This window comes from Phalangium opilio, unplaced genomic scaffold (assembly GCF_054372755.1).
Source record: "Phalangium opilio isolate 3A_F unplaced genomic scaffold, DU_Popi_V2 ptg000344l_1, whole genome shotgun sequence".
Taxonomy (NCBI): domain Eukaryota; kingdom Metazoa; phylum Arthropoda; class Arachnida; order Opiliones; family Phalangiidae; genus Phalangium; species Phalangium opilio.
This window is the reverse complement of record NW_028324227.1, coordinates 2,191,554-2,213,250: the sequence shown is the minus strand read 5'-3', so window position 1 is coordinate 2,213,250 and position 21,697 is coordinate 2,191,554. Positions and strand designations below refer to the sequence as shown.

At 33.9% G+C, this 21,697-nt stretch overlaps 1 protein-coding gene across 2 annotated transcripts; it reads left to right on the top strand.

Moving 5' to 3' along the window:
* The first annotated feature begins 1,322 nt into the window (after nucleotides 1-1,322).
* LOC149610049 (serine protease 27) lies at nucleotides 1,323-19,924 on the top strand. 2 transcript variants are annotated; one of them, XM_089859903.1, is made up of 9 exons: nucleotides 1,323-1,668; nucleotides 1,752-1,891; nucleotides 15,857-16,042; nucleotides 17,853-18,248; nucleotides 18,316-18,438; nucleotides 18,567-18,609; nucleotides 18,714-19,000; nucleotides 19,068-19,228; nucleotides 19,294-19,924. In XM_089859903.1, the coding sequence occupies exons 3-9, from the start codon at nucleotides 15,874-15,876 to the stop codon at nucleotides 19,447-19,449; spliced, it is 1,335 nt and encodes a 444-aa protein (XP_089716029.1). In that variant the 5' UTR covers nucleotides 1,323-1,668; nucleotides 1,752-1,891; nucleotides 15,857-15,873; the 3' UTR covers nucleotides 19,450-19,924. The 2 variants fall into 2 exon arrangements, with proteins under 2 accessions (XP_089716029.1, XP_089716028.1); XM_089859902.1 differs by having other exon boundaries at nucleotides 1,323-1,891.
* The last annotated feature ends 1,773 nt before the right edge of the window (nucleotides 19,925-21,697 follow it).

Below are 21,697 nucleotides of genomic sequence, written 5' to 3'. Positions count from 1 at the left end.
AATACACAGGCCATTGCGTCACTAGTAATTTTGTTTAACGTTAAGAATGATGATTTTAAAAGACGGTGAAGATTGGAAAACAATATAGCTCCAGCGATCAAGAGAAACTATTGAACTTCTTTAAAAATTATATATATACATATTGTGTCACGTGTATTTGATTACTTCTGAAGCGTTTTTCAGAGAAGTGATGGGACAGAAAACCTCAGCAACTAAACGTTACAAAACCACCAGGAATACATACAGCTAACAGGAATCATTGTGTGCCCGTATATTCCATGTTAATTTCTATGAGGATTTTGTGGGCCGGGCTTTAGAACTTACTATCCTTCACACGTCATAATTTTGACGTCTTCCCAACTGTGATTTGATTGGTTAGTAGCAACACGGGTGCTAGGTTCAACGCATAATCTATAACCATATATGGATTATTCGCGAGATAAAATTCGTCACACATAATGACTAGCCAACACATAGAAACTTAAATATTTCATAATACATCCGGGGAAAGCAATTGAGCGCCCTAAATATAAAAATAAACATTCGTATAAGGGCGCGCCGGACATTGAATATAACAGGGGTGTATTAATCCACCCCTGAATATAATAATAGAAATTAGAACAGGCAATCATAGATGGAGCCCAAGTTTGCTAAATGTAAAGAATTAAGGCTTCTCTTTGACTCCATCTAGTGTTGTCTCGGCGCATTAATCTCATTATAAATATATGATTTGTCTATATCATTATACAAAGCTGTGATTATTCAAAACCGGTCAATGTCTTCAACCCCAAAAATTTCATTCTTTTCTCCAGAATGTAATTTATAATTTGGGTTTTCACATTCAAAAATCTTTGGTGACCATTTCACGCGTTGCGACCTCAAATTCTTTAGATTTATGAAAATGCGACTTTGTACAGAATGAGTCAGTATATCTATCACTTTCAAACTAACTCCCACCTATTTAAAATTGCCACACCAAACGAAACACAATACCTATATTCTTTTCTTACGCAAAATAGCATTATATGCCTCAATTTAAAGGTCTATAATTTTAAAATATATCTATTTAATCGTAAACATTACGAAATATTTGAGTTTTACGAAAATTTCACCTGAGGTGAAAGCCGCTCGCGCGCTTCATAAACTCCAGTTACAATAAAAAAGTAAGGATCATTTCACGCGCCACCACAATAATATGACGTATTTAGTATAACTTCCCCTTTTCAGAGAACGTACCACTGGCCGCCAATGAACGCTATACTCAACACTAATACTACAATATGTAGGACAAACTTTTAAGGGGGGAAAAATCCGGTCTAGCGGAACAAAAATCTTTAGGAACGAGCCCGAAATCGTGATTTGTAGAGTCAGCCCCCCTGCTTTTTTACAGTGAAGTCAAGAGCCCTAGCTGGAATTTTGCGGCCAGAATCTTCAATATAGTCGACTTGTGGTAGAGGATCGAGAATTAGCAAAAAAACAAGTCGAAATCGTTCGACAAAACGCGTTCGTGTTACGCGAGGTGAGAAAGAATTATTGCCGTGATTAGTACGGGGTACCGCGGGGCTCCCCTTTTGATTGGATCGCAACCCCCGTGAATGGACATTGGACGATGGCCATTCTGGGCCTCGAAGTCTCATTGACATCCACAGTGACGCGTCTTTCAATCAAGTAATTTCCGACTATAGCCGAGACAGTCTTTGTCTCTCATTCAACTCGAATTTATTCAATTAATTTTTAACCGGTATTTAAAGAACACGAAAAGAGTGTTACTAGTGCGTGAACTCTTGATATATATTATATATAAAGGGCAACGTTTTAAAAATAAGCCCAATAAGCGAAGACATCAGATTTGGATGCGTTTATCGGATATTTTGAAACGCAAGATTTTGAGGTTGGTGATATTTTTCATTCTGTTTACATTAATTTAACCATTACAGTACGTTAGAGTTATCAGTGAAACTATCATTTCAATTCTAGTATATTTTATGCTCAAAGCTTTGAAAATTATATTGTCTAAGTAATAGATGGTTCGCTCTTTTATCTTTCACATGGCATTAAGTCCATTTCAATGCCAGAAATTTCTGTGTTCAGAGAATTTATGTTAACTATAATAAACGAAAGATTCTCAATGACATGAAGGATCGGTGTAAATATTAACTATTTCCCAAAACCTACTTGGTTAATTAATAGCTTATTATCATTAATCTGTCATTTGAATAGCTAAATCTATCCAGAAAATTTTAAGTTGCACATGCATGCAGATTATTCAATATAATTACACAATATTCGTAAGTAGAAATTCTCAAATAATTCATGTACTAGTAAGCTCTCGGTCAGAACACCTAAAAACCTAAATACACGAAATTAAAAAAAAAACACTGAAACCGCCCAAAGAAAACATCCGCACGGATGCAAATAACCGCAATAATAATTATAATAATAATAATAACAATAAAACACTCGATGCAATTTGAACAAGATTTAGAATGATTATAAAAATTCAAAAACATTGAAATGGGCCAATCTTTTTAACGTTATATTACGAAAACAATAACAAATTGGCCCTTAGAGAAATAGCTCACGTGTTTCTCCGCGCCTCATATTAAATAATATTCCTCTCTCCCTCCCTTCAAATAAATTACTTATTGATGGCCCCGTTAATATTACTTTAAATTTAAGTGTTGTTGGTACATAAACGATCACCCTTGTACTACAACAAGAAGGAGAAATATGTCACCCCTTTAGTATGCATTATGTAAAACTAGGACCAAGCACTTGTCAAATTCCACAGTTCGATGGGCAGGAAGGAAATTAAAGATGATAACACGCTTTAACTCTCTATCCGAATATATTCATCATACTACCCCCTTTTTTTAAAGTAATATAAAATTTGGTTGTATTATATTTGAAAGAGAATATAAAATAGTACCAAGCCACCGGCGGCACATTTATATTAGTTTTAGGGCCGCCATTTTTAAAGATGGAGACAAATTGAACACCAAAAGCCATAAAGCTCGTCTATAAGATATAAGAAACCAGCGTACTAAATATTAAAGAAATGTGTTGACATGAACGGACGTTATTCCATAAAGAAGTTTTTTTTACATTTATGGCCGCCATTTTACAAGATGGAGGAAGATTGTAAAAATCTTTTTTGTTGCGTGCCTACTACTTAAGAGTAACGTCCCTGAAAAATTTCAGACATCTAGGTAAAGCGGTTTAGGCTGGGCGTTGATAATCAGTCAGTCAGGATGAATATTTTAAATAGGAACTTACTTATCCATTTTCAATATTAAAATAACCTATGGGTTAGGCTTTCCCGTGAAGATGACGTTTTTGGTCTATAGGGTGGCCAATTATAGTTCCCACACAACATTACGTCATCGTTTTATTCACAGATAGTCAAAATGGATACCCGTACCTCCAACTCTAAATATTACTTCAAATACTCTTTCGTTTAAAAAGGAAAACCTTCCAGCCCTGATCCTTTCCTTTAAGTTATAACCTGTTATAATAAATTATTCACAGTTCATCTTTACATCACGGAAGATGGAACTTCATTAACTATATTGTAATATTCTGGGTGTATTCGGTATTCTATTTCCCGATTAATTTAAAAGTCAAATTGAGACGAAGTGTTTTGTAAGATTGAACGGGTATTTTACTACCGGTATCTTCTCCTTTCTTTCGTATAATATAATTCTTAGATGAACTCGAGTTAAATTTAATTGCAATCTTCATGTCAGAGTACAAAATTTAAATTACAATTAATTGCGGGAGTTTATTAAGCTAGTTTTTAATTACGATTGTAATTTCATTGTTATTCTGTATTTCTGGTTCGAATTGTTTCTTTCTTTAGATAATGTGAAAAGTTCAGTAATTGAAGTAAAAAGGAACATAGTTTTGATTTTCCCAATTAAAACTCTATTTTCTAAGACTTTTAAACCTAATTTATAAGCAACCATTCAGAGGTACATTACTCCTTCAGTTTAATTAGCATATATATATATATATATGCTTGGGAACGACAATAAACAAAGTGATTCATGATAATTTCTCATAAAAAAATATAACCCTTTCAAGGCAATTTCACTGATATCAAAGCTATACTGTTTCTTCCAATAAACTGAACTATAATTTCCATTTAAATATAATTTTACAATGAATTCTAACGCCCGAAATTTCTTAGTACATCGTTATATATCATCTTCGAATTCTTAAAGATTGGAAACATCGATCGTCTTCAATAAATAGTATATATTCTACATTTGTATAAATTATTCGGGTCTCTAATTTCGCTTCAAATTTGGCACATCCTATAAGAGCACCGTAAAATCGAACGTTCCCATTTTCAAGTGTACCTATTGGTATTATAAGTTTATAGTACTTTTATCGGCGAGAGAAAAAAACTGGGTGCTAAATTTCCAATTAAAAACTGAATATAGACCGCTAAAATCGAGTATCTATTAGTAGTAAATCGATGCGGTTATTCTGTCGTCATTTCGTTTTATGGAGAAATGTTTCGTGATGATACATATTTACAGGGTGTTACTGAAAAGTCTGCCATAACTTCTATTTCCATCAGTGTTTTCAAGTTAAGTTTGTAAGAAGTATTTTACGGATGACCCCTTCCATTTAATTAAGAAACTGATTTAGACAATGATTTCTAATTTAATTAAGGGGTCATCCCTAAATGACTCAAATCATAACTCGAAAACAGTATCCCGGACTGCAAAATAGAGTTAGAAGTTACATTTTCAACTCAAAATCGATTTCCCAAAGAACATCCGTCTTAATTTATGCCAAACTTATCAGAAAAACCCTGTATTTAAAAAAATACGTCACTAAATGTAAAAATTCCCAAAAAAATTTAATATTTCTTTCTTATCTAATAAGGACATTTGATTCTTTAAAATAAAATTTGGGGAAAACAGCGAGAGAAGATCTCCGCATCTAAGAAACTGGTATACCTTATTTTATAAAATCCCTAAATTTCCTTTACTATTGTAACATCTTCCGATAAGAAGATAGAATTGAATTCAGTGATGCAGGCCATTAGTTTTATTTTTCTTATTACACAATGACCGGCACAATATTTATCGTGTATATGAAAAACACAATGCAATGCATTCATTTTTTACACTGACGAAACAAGTATCTAAAACAATGTGTTAAAGTGAAGTCAGAAGAATAATGTATGCGATGTCTATGAAGAAAGCACACCTTTCTGACAAAGGCGTAAGGCGCTGTTCCTAAGTATTTGTTTTGAGAGACAAGCTAGTACAGACTACAGACGAAGAAAAGAGGTCAACCGGGGGTCAGATTGCCGCTGCTGCTGTTAGTTCCGGGTTTTTTTAGCTTTTCTTGGCGAGCGCGGGCGTATACTTACTACAGTGTGATTCATAATCACGACGATTCTCCTATTTAACATATATTTAGGACAATCTAATTTGGCAAATTTTTAACAAAATTGAATAAGATTATGCTGAGGACTTGTAGTCACGAAACGTACGATATAAATAATAAAATTCCTTTCTACTCTTTCTTCGAGTCCATCATAATTCACTCAGTGAAAGTGTCACGAATCATTAATGCAAGTATAAGTAGGTCTATTAGCCCTATTTCGGCTAAATAACGGCCGACATAACCGGTGTTTAACGTCGTCGTACAAAAGGTCCCAAATCATTTCCTTATACTTGGCGTTCGAAACGGTTTTAAAATGAAAACATTATCGTTAATCGCAATAAATGTCGCGATAAACTCGATCGTTTCGTGTATACGATTTGCGTTGTTGTGCACGTATTTTACACGGTTTGGTTACGCGGGAGTCTTAGTGTAACTAACTTTCAAAGTTTCAAGTAACGATATTCAAATAAATAATTGTTTATTAAGGAAAACCAGCGAGAAGTGAAATTCCTTTTGGATTTCCATTCAGTCAACGTTATATTTTATAATGAAGAAAGTATTATACGCAAACTATCCTTGCATTATCAGTTTTGTAGTTCGTTTTTATTGGCTAACAATATTGGTTAACACTTTTACTGGCTGATCCTTTTTTGATTGTTGAACGTGATATTATTATTAATTCTAAAGTTATGAAGTTTTAACCTTTTCTATTTAAAAGTTCGTAAGAAATAAAGGATTTCATAAAAACGAAAATATATCCATAGAAAATGACTGCCCAAACGTTTGTAACGTAATATGTCCTGGCTTTTTTAATTCATTAAATAATCTACTTAGCATATCTACTAAAACTAAAATTACACCGACCGCCACTTTAACGTAGATTCTCTAACTTAAGTACGAAACCTCCGAAGTTAATTTTACCAATAATGCTAACTCAGGGAGCTGTGGTAAGGAGAGAACTCTACCTCTTCGCTCTAATTACTTCCGATGTATTGAAAAATGTTTCATTTAATAATTCGTGTGGTCAATAACAAGATATTGAGTCTATCCGATGACCACATTGATTAGTCTTCCGAATAATTCAAAAACGCCAACATGTATGTGCTCGAGACATTCCAAAAATTAATTTTCAATACCTCACCATTACACCTCAAAACGTAATATTTTATACCGTTTCTCTTCCTCATTTTTTAAGAAAAAAAATTAAAAATTCAAAAATTCATGGATTAATTGATTTTGTATGGAAGTGACTGCCATAACCGGTTAATCTTTTTAGTTAAGTGATTTATATGGGGCGCCTTTATCAATGGGTGTATCGATTATTTTTCGATTACATTTATTATTACATTTTATTGGCTTTTATCCACTAACCTAAAAAAATTTTTATATCCATGGGAAAGTCTAATTTTAAAAATAACCGATCCATAATAATTTTAAATTTCGTGACGTATATTTAGCCATTAATCAAATATTTTGATCTTAATTCGTTGTAAACCGCTTTGCCAAAGGGATCGACTATAATGGTACTGCTAGGCAGCGATGTACATGGAGGGCTTTGTGCGCCCCAATATTGAGTGTCATTTTCCATAATAAGTTCAATATCTTAAAGAGGACCCTCTGTTCAATTTAAACTGAAGACTTTGATTAAATTATCTGGTAAATATCTTCTATCGTTTTAGGGTAAATTGGGATTACTTACAGTCTTATGGGAGACTTGTAAGTTTATTTAATTTTGATCGATTACAAATTTGAAAACTAGTATGAAAGAATTGGAGTGGTTAAAATGTTACTACAGAAATGTATATATTTTAAAATGTACGAATGTTTTGGTTGCCGCCATTTTAAAATATGACGGCATATTCAATCCAAAAATAATGAAGCCCATCCATTAGATATACTAATATACTAAATGGCAACGGTTAATTGAAATGTATACGGATGTTATTTAGTAAGAAATGCTTTAATATTTCTGGACGCCATTTTCCAGTGTTATTTAGGCAGTACCCACTTCTTAAATGTAATGTCCCACCCACCTGTAAACAAGCCAAGGCTTAGTGTGAAAATACCTTTATAGAAAAACCACTTAGATTATTGTTATTACAAATTTCAACTTCCTAGGTAAAGCGGCTCAGATTGGGCGTTGATAATCAGTCACTCGTAACATCAATAGATTAAATTTTGATTAAATAAGTAATGCAAATCACTATCATTTTACTAAATGAACAAATTTCAATTTATCAAAACAGTTATTTATCGAATCATTTGTGGATGAGTTAACTTTTTGATTATTTTATCTTTGATCAGATAATCTACAATTCCTAGCTTCGACTGAGATTCGATTGATATGCTCCAAAGTTTCTATCAATTATTATAAACAAAAACAAATATAGTAATTACCTTGCATGTTTACAAACCAACATTTCATGCCCATCTAAGACAGGTATTTTTAGATAATAAATAAATCTGATAGAAATAATCCCATCAATTCTTAGCATCTCCTGAGATTGTTTATTTGTTTAGATTTTTTTATTTATATGGCAAACAAAGATAATTTAATATGATATTATCAAAATCTGGAATGTACTATTGGCAAATAAAATAAATAATTTTTTCTTCCTTAATAAATCTATCTAAATATCCAAGTACTTGTAAAAGGGTAAACATTTTTTGTTGTTTTTTTTTTTGAAAAATTGGGCATGTCAAATTTTAACTGGAATTTTATATTGGTATATAGCTTAAACATCGAACACCGAAGTTCGGTGGGGTATAACAACCTATAGTTGCACTTTTCATATATTTTTTTTATTTGAGATTGGAAAAAGCCGCTCTAGATCCTGTTCTTTTTTGGTAATCCCCACGTTTTTCTGGAATATAGACTGTTTGTGCTAGATTCTTAAAAGAGAGAATCTTGAACTCTATACGAAAGACTTCTTTCTTTTTCTTATAGTTTTCTTTTAATCTATGGCTTTAGTAAGAAATCCAATCATTTTTAATTAGCTCGATTCTTCAATTATTAACTCCGTTAAGCTTGACTGACCAGTTTGAATTAAAAAGAAAATAAAAACTTTCCACTAGTATTTAAAGGTCAAACATCGTGACGTAATATTCAATTCAAATTTGCATATTATTTCTGATATCTCAAAGGAATAATATTAGAGTTGTTATAGTGTAACGAAATTAAATCCAGTAGTTGTATTGAACAAGTGTATAGTGTAAAAAACTAAATCCAGATTATTTAGTTATAACAATTGTACAAGGATAGAATTCCACAAAAAGGTAGGGCCAAATTACGTTATTGTTCAAGAATTATATTTAGAGGAAACTAATTTTAAAGTTTTCATGGTAGACGAGTCAAAATAACTCCTTGTTACATACCAATTTACTATGATATTTGCTTTCAGCAAAATATTTTTATGGTAATTTTGAACCCAACGTTTTCAATACTAAAACTCCCATAAACCCTTGCCTGAAATTTTAATTAAAAATTTAACCAAATATCAGAACGTTTTGATATATTTCACATGAAGAATTTTGTAGCACTTGGTGATTAAAAACTTAATATCTATATTCATAATCTTATGAAAAGTGTAACATGAAAAAGTTTTTATCTAAAACACTCATCCAAGATGCAAATCCTCTCATATTTTGTAACCAAAGGATGAATTTTTTCCTCTTCAACTTAATAGCGCGTTGAAGCGCCACAAAGGATGTTATAAAAAACTATTCCGATTCAAAGTTTGTTTCCCTTCTAAATACAGTTAGTAATTACAAATGAAATACACATTTAATCCAAAGAATAGAGGGCACGCTAACCTTGCAGTTACTCGAGTAGTTCAAAAACGATTAACAAATGAATGTGAAAGTTTCAAGTTAAGTGGCCTCAAACGTTTCTGTTGTGAAAGGGGAGTTAAACTTCTTTTCATCGAAAGTAACAAAGCATAAACAGGAAACCCATTAACGTGTTTTTTGTACGTTTTCACTTTTTGTAACAAGTCCCTTGTCCATTTTTCGAGTCAATATATTTATAAATATCCTTTTTAGAAGTGGTACTTTTTTTGCCACTTTCATTGTCCATTTAAACGCGCTGCTTATTTTATTTATTTTTTTTTATTAATTTTGAATAAAAAAGCGGGAAATTTAACCTCCAAAAATACTGTTTCCAAAATGTTCTTTTTGACGAATGAAAAACCTATATTTATTCTATAAATAAATTGACATTTCTGGAGGTGGACAAAGGTGTCGAAGTAATACACTTAATAAATTCAGGTCTGTTCGAAGGTTTTAGGAAGTGGGTGTTTACGCTGCCGAAAAAATACGCCTTAGCATTTTTGAATAACTTTCATAATAGCCCATATAATAGCAATTCGAATAAAATTTAACTTTTTCCAAATGGTTTTGAAACAGTATATAACAATTTACAATAGGCTACAGAAAGACCACCTTAAGGCCCAATATGCTCAAAAACATTCCACCTTTAAAGGCTCAATATGCTCAAGCAAGAGCCAAATTTAAACTTTCCTCTTGTGAGAAAATTTTGTTAATAATCTCCTGGGGACTTAAATTTAAGTTGTCTTTTAATTAAATTTTTATTTGAATTAGTTTCTTGACGCCTAGGCATAATATCAGATAGAAAACCTCTAATAAATAAACAGGTTCATATGGCCTTAGGCATGAAGATACAAACATTCAAATTCAATTTATGCGAATTGAACCTTCAAGCCAGTAACTTAGTGGTGTCACCACAACCAAACACTTTAAATTAAACCTCACAAACAGTCGTGATGGCTTATTTGGAATTTACAGAAAATTCGTAACATTAGGAAAATGATTTTCTGTTCCAGCAGTATTAATTAGCTAAAGACTCCGTTAATATTATAGCTTTTCGGTACGAATTTAATCTCCAGACTAGGTATTTCCACGGGAAAATTATTATATCACAGATTAATACATGTTAGAGATTACCCCGTGGCAAAAAGGTAGGCAGAACGAGGAAAAAATAAGAAAAGATAAAAAATACTTTGCCACAAAAATGACCTAGGCACTTTTCGGATAGTAATTCAAAAAATACTAAAAATCTACAAGGAATACCCCTCTACAGAGGTCCGTGTACCGCCCAAGTGTCTTTAAAAACCGTTTTAAGAAAACCTAGTAAAAATGTAGGTCTCTCAACGTTAGATATAATGGGGGAAAATATATTTCCAACTTAAATCGTTATTGTATGAAATTGTAGGTTGTGCAAATGTGGTTTGAAAAATCGTAATTTTAAAATATTTTATAGAAAAAAAAATAAAACATTGAACCCATAAATTGATGGCGATTTTTTGAAAATTATTGAAAAAATTACGTTTATTTTGAACTTGTTTATGCAATATCACATAAAATCTAAACCATTAGCTGAGATACAAGTTCAAGCACAACGACAAACAGGGACCGAGAAATTAGCAAAATGTCCATAAATATACCCTCCATAGGAATAGCATTACACCCAACTTTGGAGGCTCATAACTCTGGTTATACTAGAGAAACGGGGATGCCCTTTGAGTATGTTATATTCCTATGTTGTTGCATATCTACCAAAGTATTTGATTAATGAAAATCTATTTCAAACATTGCGAGTTCGTTCCGCAAACAAATAAATATACAAATTTCTTAATAATTCATTTCAGTGTCGTACTTGGTAGTACTGTTGTTGGTAGACAAAATCGTAACCTAGTTCTCAACGTTGATTAACAAAACAACAGAGCGAGAAAATTGAAAACATCCCAATATTTGTCACAGCTTATTAAATCAAATTATTCGTGAATAAATAAACTGGTAAAGCTACAATGTTTAACCAATTTTATTATCATCAAATATGAATAAAAAAAATCCTCCGTAAAAATTGTAATCGAAAACCGACGCAAAATGCAGTGACGCTTCGTCGAACAAAACCCTGTCGTATAATGCGAGAAAATTTTGTGTCAACTTAAACTAGGCGATGTTCTTTAAAAGGCGAAGAAAATTGGGAACATTTCTACCGATAGAATTTATATAAAATATAGAAAAAGCATTTCCGGGTGTATCAAAACGCGTGGCTCAGCGGGGATAGCGAACGTCTAACCGGTTTCCTCAAATATTTTTCCAAAACTTACATCTTTAAAACTTAACGAAAGCAAACTTGTACAGTTAATGTTTGACCTCGAGGGCTTTTCACTGAATATGGAAGCTCACTGCGCTTAAGAACAACTACTCGAAAAATTTGCTGAAGAAATATTTGGGAAAAATATGGCGTAACAGGAAGAATAACGTTTTATTAAATAAGAAAATAAAATAAAGAATTACGAAAAGCCAATTTCTTTTAAAGTAGAAATGCAAGGTGCATGTAAATGAGCTCTAAATCCCAATTCTTCTTCCCATGAACAATAATATACGCAAACCTCAAAGGCAGTGAAACTTACAAAAACGTAAAAAAACTATACTTATTTTAAGAAGTCTAAACGTTTAAAAGTTCAATTAATTATATTGAAAAACTGACCATATCACCAGTTGAAAAATGTTCAATCTATTGCCTCGTCACTTCAACTGACAGTGACAATTGAATTCCGCTAAACTATAGTTTGAGAAAGTGTTTCGTCTATAACACCTAACAGTTCGAACAAGAAATAAGCGTGTTTATGACATAATTAATGCAAAAACATTCGCTTTCTATCATGATAAATTAATTAATTCTAAACAAAACATTTTCAAAATATTATCTAACACATAACTATAAGCAATTTTCCTGTGTTGGGAAAAGTTTGTTTGTTTTCCTTCTACTGTATATTTATTTTCTGATCAACAAACTCTATATCATCCAAAAATAAACGTTGTTTAAAATCGATTTCTAATACTTTAGCTTAATTCAATTTAGTCCATAGAACATTTATATTGCGTGTCTACTTTAAAGCGTGGTGGATTCGAATAACCGGGCGAATTAAAAATTCCAAGCATGCGTGCTTGAAAGTAATTACCAAGCAATTGATTGACTTTTCAAGAAGGGATTCCCACACTCGACCCCGTTTCCATTCTATTTTAAATTAGTTAATGATTATAGAAAATAATTTTTGCCAGTTTTTATTGTTTGATTCTTTCCGCGCTCATAATTTAAACGTTTGCGTGATGCAGATGAAGTTTAAGATACCTCAGATACACGCAAATATTTAGAATACCATTCAACCGCTAATTATTGTTTACTATGGTGAAGCTACCCGGCGTTGCTGGAAGCCGAAAAGAATTTATTTAAATAGTTTTTGCGTCTATCATTATGAAATACCCGCATCATGTGGTTTTTCGATTTGAAACTATAACCTTCTTGACAACTTTCTTATTCAACTAAACGATGTTTAATTAAGGGTTAAAAATTAAAGTGCAATAAAAAGGGTATATATAGGGTGTTTCTGATAAATTAAGAGGGATGTTCTTTGGGCGATTTTGAGTCGAAAATGTTCTATGACATTTTGCCTTTCGGACCACTGTTTTCGAGTTATGATTTGAGTATTTAAGGATGATCACTTAATTAAACTAGTAAATTATCTTTCAGTTTCATAATTAATTAGAGTTAGTGATTTCAAGTACGCAGTTACGTCAAAATTCGGTAACGAATTGCAGACAAAACCATCAAACAAATAAACACACCACTTTCTCAAATATTCAAGATACGGGCCCGAGGACAGCATTAATTGCTACTCGCAATTGACCCAGATACCTCTAATAAAAATATTCATGATAATGGAAAGAGTTAACTACAGTTGAGATATTTTTAGCAGCCACCGAACTTGGACATTTTTCCATGGTAATTAACTATAGTTTTCTCATCGTTGAGATTATAAAATACTGCGTACCGTGGCGTGGGACAGTACCAAGGCTGATCGACAGCGAAGCGCAAGTAGCTCTCCCAAACAGGAATAGTGTTATTACAAACATCCGATTAATCTAGATTCTAATTCAATGAGCATTCAGGTCGATTTACTCCAATCTCATCCTAAACGTAATCAGCGTAGGTATGAAATTTGACGCTCGGTAATATCTAAATACTTTTGTAACCAAAATGAGAAATCCGTCATCCCAAGAAATCTTTTTGGGTCAAACTTTTTTGAAAACGTTTTTCCTTTTAAGCGTCGATGACCTGTCGAACCGTGTTACTAAAATTTACAGACTTTTCCCATTTACGCCTATAGTCTTAACAGAGATTATCCTTAAAAGGCTTAGCGTCTGCAGTTTTTACTCTCACTGAAATCGTAACAGCTATCCTCAAGCCAGCGAAGGAAAAGTTTTATTATTCAAATGCGTGAAAAGATGAGTTAAATAAGATTTCTATATTTACTCTCTCCTTTTCCAACCCATTAAGGTAAAACTAAGGGAACGAGTTAAGTGCATTACAATGCTTGTCATGAATAAATTAACTTCAACCGTAGTGATCTATATACAGACAGATATACTATAATAAGGCCAAAGATCCAAACTAAACATGAAGTGCTTGAAATAAATCCTGTCTGAATTTACACGCTTTGAAAGACCTAGATTCGGGTGCTTTAGAGAGGTTGAATATTGACCAAAATGTACACTTAATTTTGATTAATGAATTTCTATGAATATCGACCTGATTTACAAACAAATTGGTCCCAATCAAAATCAATAAATTCCGTCTGATTTCAAACAAACTGATCCCAGTCCATCTCAATAAATCCTGAATAATCTCCAACAAACTGAACCGCAGCAAAACTCGAGGGTACCAGAGCTAATTATTACCATAAAACAACTACATTTTAATGTACTAAGAGGTGAACTTAACCGCTTAGATGCAAACGAACATATTTAAACGTTTTATAAATTTTCAAGTTCTGAATTTGTTTCAAAAGTAGCATATATAGATCAAATCTCTTTTTCTACGTTTTCCATGTTTTCATAACCCTATAGAATATAATTGCCCAAAAATTCGAATCCAATTAATTCTAATTGCAAAGAGTTTTTCGTGATTCCCATACGTTTTGTACCCGATCTCCATATACTGTCCAGCCCCTCGATCGTAATGATGAATCGTTACACTTATCTTGGCCAATCAACAAAACAACAACAGGGGTCAAGATAGGTTCAGGAGGTATAATGTCAGTGGAACGGCAAAAGTTGATGTATCTGTATTTTAACGCGACCTATTTTAATAGTCTGTTATTTTTGGGGATAGAGTTTTGTACAGTATACTAAGCTTATGAGATCTGGGCGAACTTGTTCGGTTTAGCTTAGCCTACTTTTTCACCATACTCAGGAGTTAAATACAAGAAAGCGAGCCATACGTCAGGGAAACGAGGTAATTTCATTAATAAAAGGAAACATAACTCTAACTTGGTGGAGTGATGGAGCTTTTATAATACAACGTGGCTATAAATAGGTTAGCAAGTTTAATTGAGCATATATTTAATTTGCATAAGTCTTTCAAGGGAAATGTAATAATTCCTTAAAGTGTTTATACTAATACCGAGATAAAATATTTACACTGGACTCAACAGTTATAAAGTGGACAATTTTGCATGTTGATATATCATAACTTAATAATTTAAGTTCAACAAGTTTGGCATAAATAGTAATGGGTAAATAATGAAACACGTTATGTGAACGTTCTCAGGTGTAAATGTGTTCTTGGTTTCATAAATAAACATTTTCGTTTACATTGATTACAAAGTACACATTGTGTTATATATTTGGAACATTATTTCTGCATAAATCTGCTATTCAAAGCTTTTTAAAGGTCAGTTATACTAGCAGCACTTCTCGAGCTTGATCTTACATTACAATTCAATTCTCGCTTGGATGATTGAAGACTTTTGTTTTCCCGCTTTTTTTTTTAAGTGACAAATAACTAACAAAAATGTTCGTTCTACTCTGTTGATTATTGGTTGACTTTAGTATTTGGTTTAACTGGAGGGGAAGCTTCAAGTGAATATAGAGACGCCTGAATAGGCGAGGACGTAACTTGGGGTTCCCATGAAAAAACGTGGCGCACGCAATGCAACAAATAATCTATCATTATAAACTGTGAATATATTATTAACGATAGCGTACATAGCACGTAATAAGTCTCTTGGATTGTCTGTCTAGTCTACCCATCCCAACGATATTCGGAAGAAACACGTAAACAATTTTTTTAGACTGATTTAAATACATGTTTTTGAGTTCCAAACCCAAGGAAGATGCTTCACTGTTCACGACTTGAATAGCTTTGATGGGGAGTTCTTTGATTGTTATGTAGAATTTGAACCTACTTTACCCCACTACTTGGTTCATTTGGTTCTCCGTCTCTATCATTACGAAGCATAGGTAGTGTCATACTTATGGAACATATCTTATATACTATAATTCAATATCCAAACATATTTTTTGTTCAGACTGTGATAACAAAACCCCTTATAACTAACGAACGTTTGTTTTTCTCTTGCAGGGTTCGAGCCCCTTGCCATGGTCTGCGACCAATGGCCAAAGTATCGGTGTTCACCTCGCGATGTAGCGAGGTCATTGATGATCAGAAATCGAGTCTTCTGCAAGACGACACTCTTGTGTCTACTAGTTTTTCTAATTTCATCCATACTTCGAGAAGCTGACGCTCAAGCGTACGGCTACGCCAGAGGTAAGACAACTAAAGAGTTACTAACCTATTTAAAACTTGAAAAGTGCCGGTTCAAATACAGGAAGCGCCAAAGGGTGTCTCGGGGGCCATCGTGCCAGCTTCACTTTCGCGTAAGATGAGGCTTAGAATTCTGAAAAAAAAAAAAGAATATTAAACTTCACGTAAATAAAAACTAGTTATTTTACTCTTTCTAACAATGTAAGAGTGTGTAGTCCTAAAATTTATTTATAAATAGACGGACTTGTCCTGATTTAGGAATATATAAAAGTGTCCGATTTCTTTTAATTTAAAAAAAAAATAAATAAAAACGTTTGAAGCTAAAAGCGATGGGGGAGAGTGAATAATTTTACTAAAATTATTTACTAGTTTGGGCAGGATTTATTCCCAAGTCCCTGCCGTGTCAGCGCGCAATTTTCCTCAAATAAAAAACCGCTTTGTTTTCACACACGCAATTCAAACCGTCCCTTAAGAGAAAAGAAAAAAGAAATATTTTATTCCCTTTTTTAGGCTATTTTTAATACCACGATATTATTTGAATTCTGGTTATGACCAGTCATGGCGGCTTCTACTGTATATTGAGGAAAACCATGGGCTTAAATTTCGGTTTTCAAATAACACAAGAGATTGTTTTAATATATACCTTCGAAGCTAAATAGTCGTTTCTTTTTATTTTAATTGGATCCCTCGTTTAATTTAATTATACGTTTTATAAATAGCAATATCCTTCAACTCGTTACGAGAACTAAATTATTGCGTCTTTAACAAAGGCGGCTGGCTGAACTCGTGGGGTCTAGCCTAGAAGGGGAGGGGGAAGGAAAGATTGACGAACTTTGCCCTATTAGTCATATTCGTTTTAAGACGGGGTTGTTGGGTGGGTGGATTTGAAGGGAGATACTGCAGGATATTTTATACTGTTTCCTTCGGATGGCTGCAATGCAAAGAGGATATAAGAGAAGGAGTAGAAGGCCTAGCTTTTTGAAAGTTTACCTCTAAGCTTCCGGTGTGCGCTCGCATTTTTAAGGAATATTACTTAATACTCCAAAACAAAACTACTACACGAAAAACCATAGTTTTCGGTTTCCAACATAAGATATTATTATAATACCTTTATAGCGATATCTTGAAGTAAATTATTGTAAATTAAACACGTGGCGTCTCGCGTAGAATGGGAGAAAGAAGGAATCATGAACTTTTCCCAATTAGTCATAGCGGTTGGGGGGGAGAGAAAATACTACACATAAAAATACAATGGAAAACCCTAACTTAATTTCGGTTTCGAATAGAAAAGAGATTACCTTTATATATTCACGTTTTAGATAATTTTAATTGGGTCCCTTGTTTAGTTTAATTTTACGTTTTATAAATAGCCGTATCTTTATACTGACTCGCATTGAGGGCAAGTTTCGCGACTTGCTTGAACAATGCAGCGCATGTGTGGAGTGACTGGAGTCTGGAATAAAAGGGGGGAAGGAATAAAATTATGAACTTTGCCCAGTGGGTCATATTGGTTAGGAGATGGGGAGGGTATGAGGCGAGCTCTTGGACACTGTTGTAGAAAATATCTGAAAACCGTTTCTTGGGAGATTTTAGAGTTTATCGTCTAATTAGTAATTACCACAATGTGACATCATGTTTAATAATTTAATGAGAGGGAAAGTGGCGCTAGTTACGTAAATAATCAAGCAGTGACAGTGCCGTGACGCCTTAATTTTAATTTGGCTCTACTACCTTTGAAGCATACTATAAAACTTAATTTTAGCACTGTGACAATAAAAGATGCACAATTTTAACAATTTATGTTTTTGAATAGGTAACGAGAGTGGTAGCTGTCGAGGAGATGGAGGTGAAATTGGAACGTGTACCTTTTCTCTTTTCTGCCTTTTGTCCGGTGGTCAATCCCATGGGACATGTGGCAGTAGTCTTCTCTATACTTGTTGCGCCCCTAGAGTCATAACTATCAGACAGTCCCCACCACAATCTCCCGCCAGAAGACAGCCAGCAGCTGTGTCAGCCCCAGTATCTTATCCCACCAACTACGCGAACTATTACCAACAGAGTAGCCCCAACAGGTATCAGTACCCACAAAGCAACTCAGTATCGGACACCAGCTATCCCAGGGCACCGGCTTACTCCGTGGGAAACAGTCGATCAACCAATTCAAATAGCTACGACTCATTTCGACAGCGCATTGGATACATTGTCGAGAGTAACTATATTTTATTATGATTTGTTGTAATGTTACAAACATTTAACTAATTATACTTACGATTTAGGTTGCGGGAAGCCAATTCCAAAGCCGCAGAGCAGAATCGTCGGTGGACAAGATGCCATGTACGGTGAATTTCCTTGGCAGGCGCATATCAAAATATCCAGACAACAATGCGGTGGTGCTTTGGGTTAGTAATAGTTAGGCTAATTAAATGGCCACTGCAACTAAAAGTTGCAACACCCCACGTACATACATTAGAAACTTGGCATATGTGTATCTAACCATCAGTATTTTTTTTTTTACTTTCTGTTTCAGTGAGTGCTTATTTCGTCTTAACAGCGGCACATTGCGTTTATAAGTAAGTTAAGACTTGTTATGGAGTAGTGACACCACGTGTTAGCTCCTCGTGGGTTGTAGGTCCTGTATGAACTACGTACTAATGTTTCTTGATCCTTTAATTAGGGCTCGTCTGAGCGACATCACCATTATTTTGGGGGCGTACGACATCCAAGATCAACGTCATCAACTGTACCCCGCTTATTACCTTCGACCAGTAGAGAAAATCATCCACCCTTACTTCCGGTTCTCTCCATCTCATCCGGACCGATACGACGTGGCTTTACTGCGTCTAGAAAAGGCCGTACAATTCCAAGACCACGTTCTTCCCATCTGCCTTCCTCCTCCAAACAAAGAGTTCCAAGGGTGGAGGGCTCTGGTCACCGGATGGGGGAAAACTGACCCTGCCTTATGTAATGATTGAGTTTTTCATTTGAAATGTTTTTGAAAATAAAACTAACTATATTGGTTTTTTTTTAGCCGGAAATCGTTACGGAACTAGATTACTTCAGAAAGTGGACGTCCCCATCATAGCTAATGATGAGTGTGAAAGGTGGCACAGAACTAGAGGAATTAATCTCAAAATTTATCCAGAAATGATGTGCGCCGGATACGAAGTTGGACTAAAGGATGCCTGTGTTGTACGTTAAGCTCACGAAGTAAAATAATACAGTACTGAACCGTTAATTAATTTTAATTTTAATAGGGGGACTCGGGAGGACCCTTGATAACCTACGTGGACGGACGATGGACCTTAGTGGGTGTTACGTCGGCGGGATTCGGTTGCGCTCAATCGCGTCAACCCGGAATTTACCACAGAGTTCCTACCACCGTCGACTGGATTTATACGAACATTTACTAACAGAATAATTACTTATTTGTCAAAGAAAAAGCTTTTCGCCTAATTTAAATACGATATTAAATTTACAAAAATGGCCAAAAAAATATCGAAAGAAAAGAATTGTATTGGCAATTTAGCGAAAGTGCCAAACGAAGGACATTCCCTCCACGATTGAAGGCGTCGTGACGTCCTGGTATGACGCTAATTACCTTGTTTAAGATGGCGTGTTAGTTAAAGTTTCAACGATTTGATTATCAATATCAAGAAAAAAATTACTTTCTTACTCGGATTATTAGTTTAGAAAAGACTTGACGAACTATTTTCTATACTTTGATCGAGAATTGTTCAAAGATAATTTGATCTTCAGAATTCGTCGATTTTCAGTTTACGTAATTTTTGCCGTTTTACAGAAAAAAACCTTGTGATATGATCGAGGAATTTATCTATTTTTTGTTAATAAAGTTGGTTTAAAAATAATTTCTTTCATTCAACCGCAGCTAGTTTTGTAATGTTTAGTTTTAATGATGATAAATGTTTCTTTAACTTATAGATCTGTCTGGAATCCAATTGCCACTCCGCAGTTTCTCTAACGTTTTTTGGAACGTATGGGTTTGAAAATTTGATTTACCAAGAATATTTCACGACAAACAATTTTTTAAAATTTATGAAAACCACGATAATAAATTAAATTAAATTAAATCCAATGCAACAGGTCAAACATACAAAGTGAAAAGGGACTGGGATTTTTCACTAAAAGAGACTTATGTAGTTCTTCACCGGCTGCTATAGTAATCTGCATTGGAGTAATGTTTAAATATTAAAAACAAAATGTAATGTACTTTTAAGTAATTTTCATTTTCAGTCTAATTCAATTACTGCGTGGGAAATGTCAATGGAAAACGCTATGCAAATTAAGTCGAAATATTACAAGCGCGATATTTTTATATTTTTTACTAGCTGCTCATTGCCGAATGGACACTAAAACGACTTGTAAATATTTCCATTTTGTTCACGAAATATGAATTTATTAATATTTAAAAATTAAATTTATAAAATTAGCCAGTTATATGTCGGTAAATACTTGCCCTAAAGTTTCATTAAACCTCTGCCGATTAAATGTAGATGTCGCCAACAATATTGAAGCTAACGTTCCTTTACATTCTTTCCATGGATTAATAAATTATCTATTTTATTATAAGTCCATGGAGTTACGGTCTTCATGGTCTACTAACGCAGCTGCTTAAGAAAAATCCGTAGAATTAGCATCCTTTGAAAAGAAATTAGTAGAGCTATCACATACTCAAAGGATTTCTGGGATTTTGAATCTGGCATGGATATCAGATAGTCTTTTAATTGTTATTTTTATATTCATTCTTCATGCACATGCACAGTCACAATTCGGTCCCGAATTTGACGACCAAGCTGCATGGTATAAGAAGTTAAGGGGTGGGCGAGAAGCCGAGAATCCCAGAGGGGCTAATCACTCTCAAGTTCCCTGTACACCGATTAGTACAGTCAAAGGTACAGCATGTGCACCGATTAGTACAGTCAAAGGTACAGCGTGTACACCGATTAGTACAGTCAAAGGTACAGCGTGTACACCAATTACGTACGTGGTTGGCCCCTCCTTCGATATTCTGTTAATCCAATGAAAATGGAAATTCAACAATTATTCTTCGAATATTGTAATATAATTCGGATCAAATTAAGTAAAACAGCTTTCGCCTTATTACCATATGACTACATTATACAACTTTTATAAGACCGGTTACTCGGGGAAGGTTATTGACCCTATAGTCTAGAGTTTCATAAATATAATCTGTAGAAAGAGAACCCATAGACGTAATTCTATGGGTCTAATGATCTCGTCTACCCTAGGGGTATTACTTCCCAGTTTTTGGTGGTCGGGGGTCATGGCCTCGTTGGGTAATGGCAAAACGCTTAGAAGTATAATTTTATTCAAGAATTGAAAAACAAAATAAAAAGCGTAAAGATGTAAACACGATAGTTCGGCCTTGACCCAGAGAAAATTCATCTTCCCCACCATGCATGCACCCTCTGATCTAAAAATTAAACGATGTTGTTGCCTTCTTAATTTCTTTCTCCGGGATCGAAACTAAATCGAGAACTTGTGGTTTTTTGGTTTGGAACATAATTGGGAACAGCGCCATCCATAATCGACACGGACTCTTTCGTGTACAAATTGGGCCTGGCTTTAGTAAAGCTGTTTCTATTTAAGTACTGTATCTTTGATTAAGAGCAGGTAAGC